At 40.1% G+C, this 9,731-nt stretch overlaps 1 protein-coding gene across 3 annotated transcripts in view; it reads right to left on the bottom strand.

Annotated features, from left to right (window-relative positions):
• Positions 1-4,650: 4,650 nt before the first annotated feature.
• Positions 4,651-9,731, bottom strand: part of CPQ (carboxypeptidase Q) — a 624,148-nt gene continuing 619,067 nt past the window's right edge. For all 3 annotated transcript variants that reach the window (XM_027849956.1, XM_027849959.1, XM_027849957.1), the window contains one exon: positions 4,651-5,112. In XM_027849956.1, the coding sequence (XP_027705757.1) occupies positions 4,952-5,112 (161 nt within the window). In that variant the 3' untranslated portion in view covers positions 4,651-4,951. The remainder of the gene's footprint in view (positions 5,113-9,731) is intronic.

The following is a 9,731-nucleotide window of genomic DNA, read 5'->3' as shown; positions in this document are numbered from 1 at the left end:
TCTATGTATCTACCTGAGAACATCAACTTATGTTGATCAACTGAGGTAATGTATGCAAAACACTTTGTGAACTTCAAGGCACTATGTAAATGTCAACCATTATTAGTACAATACCCAGAGAGGAATTCCAAAAATATGTTGAGCAACATAGCATTACTAGAACAAGTGTACAGCCTCCCAAGCTGACAAGGTTGGAAAGAGATATGCAAAAGGATGTATGTAAAAAGTCCTTGTACAATTGCTTTAAAAATCAGCCTCTAGTATCATTTGGTACATAGCCCAATTATCCACTTATGATTCTTCAAGGTTTATAAGGTTGGAAATTTTACCTAAATGAGTGACAAAGTGATGCTTTCTAATCTCCCTTTCCCCCAAATCCCTAGCAGACTTCTTAAGCACAGGTGGTCACTTTGCTATTTTAATGATTCAAGGATATTATCAGTGCTTTCCTTCAGCAAATTTCAGATATAGAAGTCCATCCTTTGCCCCCAAATTCTTTTTGTATATTTCCCCTGTTCTCTTTTTATCCCTTTTCTTCACCATTTCCACCCACATCCTTCAAAGTATAATGTTTTCATACTGTCCCTTATCTAGCTATATGCTCCTACAGGGACCCATCCAGTTCAGTCCTTCCTGGGCTGTATTCCAAATTCTCTCTCTTTTCTCTCACCTCATCACAAAACTTTTCTTCTTAATGCCCAACTCTCAGTTAGTTCTGTAAAGGAAGAGCCCTGAGAAGAGCTCCTGAGCTTCCTGACCTGGAGTCAGGAAGACATGCTCAAATCCAACCTCACACACTTACGAGTTGTGGGACCCTGGGCAATTCCCTTAACCTATCTGCCTTAGTTTCCTCATCTGTAAAATGGGGATAAGCAATAGTATCTACCTCCTAGGATTGTTGTGAGCATCATATGAGATAATATTTGCAAAAAGTGCTTAGCGCAGTGCCTGGCACATACTAGGTACTTAATAAATGTTTATTATTGATTGATTTTGTGAAAAGGCAGAGTGTGGTAGAAATTTTTTTAAGTTCATTTTGGCTAAGGGGGATAGAGTGAGTAAAGGTATAGAGATGACAAAGGGAAGAAGAAAGACAGGGCATGACGAATAGTCTATCTTGGCCGAAATGTAGAGTGTGTAACAGGCAATAGTGTAAGATAAGGAAGTAGGGAGAATCCAGACAGTGGAAGGCATTTTGAAAACCAGAATAAGGAGTTGATGAGTCTTTGGTCGACATTATGGAACTACTAGAAAGTTTTTGAACAGGAGAGGAAGGTGGTCTGAAGAATAATTTGTCAACAGTATAAGAACAGATGTAAGGGGGAGGGGGAGACTGGAAGAGAAAGACCAGCTGGAAAATTATTATAATAATCTAGGTAAGAAGTGATAAGGATAGGAAATGATATATAGTAGTTAAGTTAAAAATTGAGGAAATTTAAGAAAGATGGCATGCTTAATGTAATCTTTAAGTTACCAAAGCCTAAATGATTATTATTTAAGTATTGATATGATTTTGTGAATAAAATAATTAATTTAATGATTAAATAAGCTTAATTAAGCCTTAGTAGCTTAAAAACTGCACTGACATTTGGAATAACCCATATTTCAGAGGTAGAATTGATAGGAATGAGCAAGCAATTGGATATGGTGGGGTGAAGAAATAGAGAAAATGAAAACATGACTCCCAGAGGTATTTAAATTTCAAAAGTAAATAATAGCTTAACCCAAAGGGACTGATGGCAAAATTTCCTGTGTTAAGTACTTTGCAAATTTATCTCATTTGATTTTCACAATAACCCTGTGAGGTAAGTGCTATTATTATCTCCATGTTACAGCTGAGGAAACTGAGACAAACAGAGATTACATGACTTGCCTAAGGTCATACAGTTGGCAAGTGTGTGAAGATGGATTTGAACTCAGATCTTCCTAACTCCAGGCCCAATGAGCTATCTACTGCATCACCTAGCTGCCTCTAGAAAGGAAAACAATTACTAGCAACTAGTATGGGTTTATCAAGATCTGGTGCCATCTTTTATCAGATGTCTTGTCTGCCAGCATCCGGTTACTGGTACTTTCTGACCCACCTAAAATTACTTTACATGTATGTTGTATATAGACTTGGTATTTCCTACTTTGTGTCCATGTGGTAACCTTAGGAGATTCAAAGCTACTAGAAGCCAAAGACTTTCATGTTTGCCTTTGAATCCCCTGCACATAGTAGGAGTTTAATAAAAGTTTGTTGAATTGAATTGAATTCCCTTTGGTGAATGAGTTCTTAGACTGGTTACTCAGAGACTTGCTGTAGGTGTAGTATACATGGACTTCAGAAAAATATCTGAAAATGTCTTTCACACCGTCATTGTGGACAAAATAGTGTTGAGAGCTAGATGAAAGTAAGTTATGTGGATCTGGAACTGTGTAACGGTGCAGGGGAGTCTTGATGAAAAGCGTTTGCCCCTAGAGATATTGCTTAACAAGCTTTATTGCTACTCACAAGGGGAGGAAAGCAGCTGTTAGCAGGGACAATCTTATTGGGTGACCTCCACGCCTGTAGTGGGTATGCACATGGGAGTGGAGTGTGGAACGTTGTGGTGGTCTGGCACTGGGGGAAGAAGAACGGAAGTGTCCATGCTCTAGTCAAAGGCCTAAAAGGCATATACATTTATATAGAGTTGACATAAAGAGCCAGTATGATACCACTGGGAAATGACCTTTTATCTATAAGACTAGCAAAGTGAAAATATTCTCTAAATTATCTAATAAGGAGGGAAGAATGAGGAGCAGGGAAGTAGGAATGAAAAATAGGGAAGTAAGGAATTTAACCCTAATGGTACCATCTGAGAAGGATGCTGAAAAGGTTAACACTCATTCTCTGGGTTTGTTAGCCTTTGCATACTTGCATCCTAGTGGTGGAGAGCCATACCAATTGGAGTGGTTTTCACCAATCCCTACATCCAAACTATTTCCTCTAGGTCTATGTCTTCTGGCAAGACACGGTAGGGGTTTGGGCTTATCCTTCTGCTAGAGCTAACCTTCTCCAAGAAGTATTAGGGTGGTTGCCAGGGCTTTCTTCTAAAGTATAGTGGGCACTGACTAAAGAATGCAGTAATTCCCAAGGCACTAAGCTAGCCACCTCCAGAAGGTTGGTCTCAGGATTGCTGTTCAGGCACCTACAGTCAGGTAAAGAAACACAAAGTAGAAGAGGCAGCCAGAGGCCCAGGCCGAGCCCCTACTTTGGCTGTCCCATGGGAACAGTCACCTTGCTACCAGCGTTGAGGAGAAGCAGCATCCCCTTTTTCTACACCTCTAGGGAGAGGTTCAAATAATCTTCACGTGATCAGAAGGCAGAGAGAGAGAGTGAAGCAGAAGGGAAGTCACTCCTTTCTAATGTCCACCAAGCTCTTTCTAGTCGGTGGTCAGTAAAGGGATTGCTTGGTCATCTTAAAGGTCAGACCCTTCAATGATGAGCCATGCATGTCTCAAAAGTTGTCAGGGGAGCTTTGCATATGTTCCATGGGATGAAACCCCTTCTCTATATGCAATTAATTTCTGGGGTGAGGGTGAGCAGCTGTGCCTCAAGATAAGCTCCTTGTACAGTCAGATATGATATTTAAGTTGGGCATTGAAGGAAGCTGAACACTCTATGAAGTACAGTGAAGGAAGACTACATTCCAGGCATTGGAGACAGTGTATCCAGAGTCACAGAATCACATGTCCAAGGAACAGCACACAGGCCAGTTTGTTTGGAACACTGAGTGCATGAAGGAGATTAGTGCGCAATTAGCCTGGAATTGGATTGTGAAGGACTTTAAAAGCCTAATAAAGCAGAGTCTGTAATCGACTCTAGAAGCAAGAGTTTTTTGAGGAGGGGAGGGTCAAGGTCAGAACCATGCTACAGGAATATCACTTTGGCAGCTGTGGTGGCGGGGATCAGCTTTGTTCTATTTGGCCTAAGGGAGCAGAGTTAGGAACAATGAGGGAAAGCTTGAGAGAGGCCGACTGAGGATTCATATCGGGGAAGGGAATAAGCATTTAGTAAGCACCTGTTACGTATTGGGCATTATGCTGTTGCTTTACAAATATTATCTCATTTGATCCTCACAACAACCTCACAATTAAAGCTAGCCCAAGGAAAAATGGGTGCCTCCAGAAGCAGGAGGTTCCCTGCATTTAAGCAAAAGCTGGATGGCCGCTATTGGGGACACTAAAGAGAGGATTTTTGTGCAAAAATGATTCGGGCTGGATGCCCTTTGAGATCCCTTAAAATTCTAGAGGTAATGTAATTCTCTGATTCTTTTCTGTGTGGTTCAGTTGTGAGTAGGGAGTTGTACCATTCTTTGTACTTATAACCCCAGTGCCTAGCACAGTGCCTGGTACATAATAGCTATTAAATAAAGGCTTCTTAATTGATTGATTTGTTGCTATGCTGAGATTCTCAGGAGTGAGATTTCAAATAGTGGATTCTAGTTTTAATTTCTTGGAAGTCAGGCAGGAAAGTTGCCTATAACTTGATCAAATTGTATTTTTTTGAAGGTGAGCATATCTTGAATGTGTTCTTACGATTAGAGTGTCAGAATTGTGCAGTACCTTTCCCATCTAATCCTAAAACACAAAACAGAATCCCCTTGAACAAACGCACAGTGCATATTATTTTTGCAAAAGGAACAGATTTATTCAAGTATTTACTCTCATCAAGGAAACAATTTTCCTTATAACTGTAAGAAAATGCTATACTTGAACAACAATAAAACACTGGCAATAAAAGATTTTAGTGTTGCTATTAAAATGAGAGAATGAGGAAGGAGTTGAGAAACATTGCGCCAGAAGATAAAAGTGTGTTTTGAAGTCAAGGAACAAAAACCAAATCAACCTATTGGACACAAAAGAGGGCTCTTGCCACTGTGGAATACTGGATTCTGGAAAGAATGTGCCTTCTTCCTTGTTCTCCTGATTACCTGGGCAACATCTCATCTAGGTCAGCAATGACATAGGAGACAACAGCCCAAACGGCGGCTGAGTAATTCATCTGCATGGGATCCAGTGCTGTCATGGTATCTCCTTGGGAATGATGGAAAGAGAAATACCGCTTTAAGTCATCCAGTAGACTGGCACCTAGGGAGAAAATGAGAGGAATTCTTAGTAGAGTCTGATTACATTTGCATTAAGACATGGGTAAAAATTTCTTCTTTGCACATGGGAGAGAGAATCAGCAATGTTTTCTCCTAGGTGTGGACAGAAGAGAACCTTCCTATACCTCACCACTAGTTTGCTTCACCCTTCCCACTATAACTCTTGCCTCGGTCTAGGTCTTAATTTTTGTGTGTGTCATGGACCCCTCTGGCAATCTGGTGAAGCTTTTGGGCTCTTTTCAGGTGATTGGACTAGATGACTTCTTTGTTTCCTTCCTGTTTCAGATCTATGATCCTATAGACATTGTAAATGAATGTCATAGGACTAACTCTCTACCCCAATCCTGACACAGTCCTTCTGGGCCTGGAATGCACCCAGAGGGTGTCTGTAGGAAGAGGTATAAACCCTTATCACCACTTCTTCCAGGGCTAGCTATTCAGTTTGGGATTAGGAAGGCAAACCATGAGTAGCCTACACCCTCTAGCGGCCCCTCCTCATCGCCCTCCCCTTCCTTTGCCTCCTCTGCAGCTGGAAGCACCATCAAGAATCTATTCCTCATTAACAAGCCTTTCCCTTTCATTCATTCAAGTTCAACTCAGAGTTCAATTATGGTGTTACATACACTGTAAACCAATGAGGCAAAAAGCACAAAAAAATCACTCAGCCATGAAACGCTGGCAATTAACTGTTCAGGTCCTTGTCTGCAGGCACAGAGCACAGCGTACAGCTATCTCTTCCATATCACGGAAGTCAGCGTGCGGTGCCCCCTCAATCTGGAAAATCTGCATGAAATTTTTTGGCCTTCCCTTCATACCATAAAAGTCCGAATTATTATGGCATTAAAAGATAAAATAGGTTGATATTATACAATACTATACATATATTTTATGCATTTCTGAGTTTCTAAACTTTTTCTGTGTTGTCTGCTGGCATGCCATCTGCAGCTTCTGCAAAATTCCCCAAAAATTCCCATTTAATTTCTTATGTCAACCTGCAATATATCGACACTGTGATGGGGAAAGTCACAATGTAGAAGAGATAACTATACATTAAGCTGACAGTACTATCTGAGTCCTCACTTGGGTTTAGAAGGCATTTTCTTCTTTTATTTCTGAACCTGTAAATAGTGGTTTTAGCTCAGCAGCTAGGAAAGGGGGAAATCAAATGCCACCTATCACCTACAGCATGATACTATGAAAAGGTTGCTGGGTATGGAATCAGTAGACCCAGGCCAGTAAGTCAAATCAATAAGTATTTATTAAGTGCTCACTATGTGCTAAGTGCACAAAGAAAGGCAAAAACAGTTTCTGCCTTCAAGAAGCTTATATTCTGATGGAGGAGACTGCATTCAAGTAACTATGTACATATAGGAGAGGTACAGTGTAAAGAGGAGGTAATCTCAGAAGGAAGGCAATTTTAGTCCCAGCTCTAGCATGTGATAACTATGTGACCTTGAGTAAGTTCCTTAGCCACTATGACCCTTAGGTTCTTCATCTGTAGGATGGAAAAATAACATTTCTACCCACCTCAAGGGATTATTGTGAGGATCAGCTGAAATAACGTACATCAATAAGAATGCTTTATAAGTTTAAATCCGCATTTATTAGGCATCTACTATGTGAAAAAGTAGGAGACAGCTTAGTATAATGAATAGAACACTAGCCTTGTTGGGTAGACCTAGTTTCAAGTCCCACCACTAGACACACACGGGCAGTGTGACCCTGAACACCTCACAGTCCAATTTTCAGAGCCCCTGGCAATTTAAGGCTATAAAGTGCAGGGGAGTGCTAATTTCTAAGAGCATGAGTTCCATACACCAGCAAACTCACAAGTTCCAATCTAAGGCACCTTCCTCACCCCTCCCTAGCCCCCTCCAAAGTACAAGAACTATGCTAGACACTGGAGATACACCAACATTACCGAAACAGTCCCTGCCCTCAAGGAGCTTATATTTTTTGGAATAGAAATTGCAAGATGCTCTACAAAGGTACAGCAAACTCTCTGAGGGAAAAGGCTTTCACTTTTGTGTTTCCATCTCCAGGTCTTAGGTTAGTGCCTTGTTGATTGATTAAATTGTTCTCCTTCTCTTCCTTCTCCAATTCAAAACACATTAAGTGACTATGCTATGCTAGGTATTATGCTAGGTAGAGATACAAATCGAACACACAGTCCTTTCTCTTATTTATTATGAACAACAACAATAATATTGGGATGGGAAATAGTTCGAGGTTAACAAACATCCACACGCTTGTGTAAATATGTGTAGAGGTCACTGGCCAATGAGAGGGAAGGAATTCCTAGAGACGAGTGTTATGGGGAAGGACCAGCCAATGGGAGGGGGTGGCAATCATTTGAGGACTGAGACTATATTAACCAATCTCTCTGCCTTCTATCATTTAACTTCAGTTTCCAATAAGCAATCAAACTAAAGTGAATCTGGTTCTGACAGAAACGGAATTTCTAATCACATGCCTTCCCTCAAAGTCAGACGCAGAGAAAGAGCAATCATGCTTTCTGACAGAAAGACAGTTTTCATGTTGAAAGAGAAGGCCCTCAAAACCAAAATGTCACAAGTAACTCTGTAAATCTGACCGTGTCACCTTTCTTACAGATTGCCGACAAGTCTGGCAATGAGAGGATTCCCTAGAATAAAGGGTGTACAGTCCCCTTTTAGAGAAAGAGGGATAGCCATCTACCTGTATTTTCTCTCTTCAGTATCATCTACTATCCCCAAATCCCGCAGTTATCACTCATTTCTCCAGCTCCTCAAATTTGTATAGCTCTTGTGTTGACCTTTCCCTTGCCCTTATGCTTAGTGTAACAGCAATTTGTGTACATTTCTTATCCTTCCATTATACTGTAAGCTCCTCAAGGGAAAAGGACTATTGTCATTTTTCATTTTTCTATCTCTAGCACCTAGGATATGGCCTTACAAACAACAGTTCTTTAATTAATGTTTGCTGAATTTAATAGAACTCAGAGCTTCCAGTTTTGAACATTCTTCTGGAAAGGTCCTGTTAATTAACTGTCCTATAGTTCCACATATCACCTCTGGTACTTTTTAGACCAAAATATCCATCCATGGTGACCACTCCCTTATATACTTTTATGCTGTATTCTCTTATTAGAATGAAAGCTTTTGTATTTGTATCCCCAGAGCTTAGCATAGAGCTTGACACATAGTAAGCACTTAAATACTCATTCATTCATTCCATTTATCTCCCAGAATAAAAGAAGCTGACCATCTATTGTATAGCATTCTCATGACTTTTTAGATCTGTGGATGATAAAAAAGACACATACCTTTTCAATTCTTCTGAGATGTTAGAAACTGCTTATAAAACTAAATGACCGAATTTAAAAAAAAAAAAAGCATGGCATCAGGCCTCACTGGCAAAAGTCCCAATAGCCACAGCTGAGACTGAACTAAGATTAATTCCCTTAAAATGTTTTTCTCTAGAATTTTAAGAAGACATTTCATCTTCACTGCTTACTGTCCTCAAAGACTAGTAGAGAAGGACGGCCAATATTTCAATTTCTTAGAGCATCTGAGATTGCAGAGTAAGGGGTTAGAGGTAATGTCAAGTACCCCAGGGGATACAAATCATAACACATTTTGACAGCGAGGTGAACTCTAAGCAGAGAACCATGAAATTTGTTTCAGAAATAGTGACATGGAGGGAATGATTCTGATGTGAAGGCCTCATCTTCCAGCAGTAACTTATAGTATCTTTATCAGAATATGCTTCTCCATCATGATCTTTGTATCTTGAGTAGGTTTTATTTCTAGGTTTACTCTGAGGTTGTGGACAGCTCACTTCCTTTAGGATTTGAACCATGGGACGAAGAGATACTGTTTGATGTGGTGGTGGGGGTAGTGGGTTGTTCTGTATATCAAAGGACACATGATCAGGATTTAACAAATGCTAAACAATAAGGACAGCAGATCATAAATATGTCAGTACTTCACTATTTCAAGAAAGCTTTGATTTCAGTGGTAGAGGGATTCCCTCCAATGATGCAGATTACAATCTTTCTACCTTCTTTAAATTTATTGTTTTTTGTAGTCAAGGAAATTCATCACCTGGTGGCCATACTTGTGATGGTGAACTTCTCTGAACTTAGATAAGCTGGTCCCCATATGAGAGACATGTGCTAGGCAGCAGGACAAGCAGCACAGATGGCCCTCAAATCAACTTTGTAATTCATGATATGAAAAGAATACAAGATGTAAGAAAAATAAATTCAGCTGAAAGAAGGGAAATTAGTCACTATAGAGGCTGCAGATGTAAGAGTGCATGTGTGAGATATATGTTCCCTCTGCATCTCAGTGCCCTGGGACAGAGCCCTAGTCTCTCTGCCATAGTTTAAGTTTCCAGGACTTCCTAGCTTGGTAGGAGTTGACAGAGCTTGTATTTTGCTGGACTAACTTTTGAAAACTTCACATTATTTTCATTTCATGATGAAGTCCTGCAGTAGAACTTTAGGGGAAGCTATAGACAGAGATAGATAGATATATCTATATATCCACATATACATATATATAGCTATCTGTCCATCCATCCATCCATCCATCCATCCATCCATCCATCCATCCATCC

The sequence above is a fragment of the Vombatus ursinus genome, unplaced genomic scaffold (genome assembly GCF_900497805.2).
Source record: "Vombatus ursinus unplaced genomic scaffold, bare-nosed wombat genome assembly UNPS02008961.1, whole genome shotgun sequence".
In the NCBI taxonomy this organism is placed as follows: Eukaryota; Metazoa; Chordata; class Mammalia; order Diprotodontia; family Vombatidae; genus Vombatus; species Vombatus ursinus.
The sequence above is the reverse complement of the archived record's forward strand: the minus strand, read 5'-3'. Positions and strand labels throughout refer to the sequence as shown.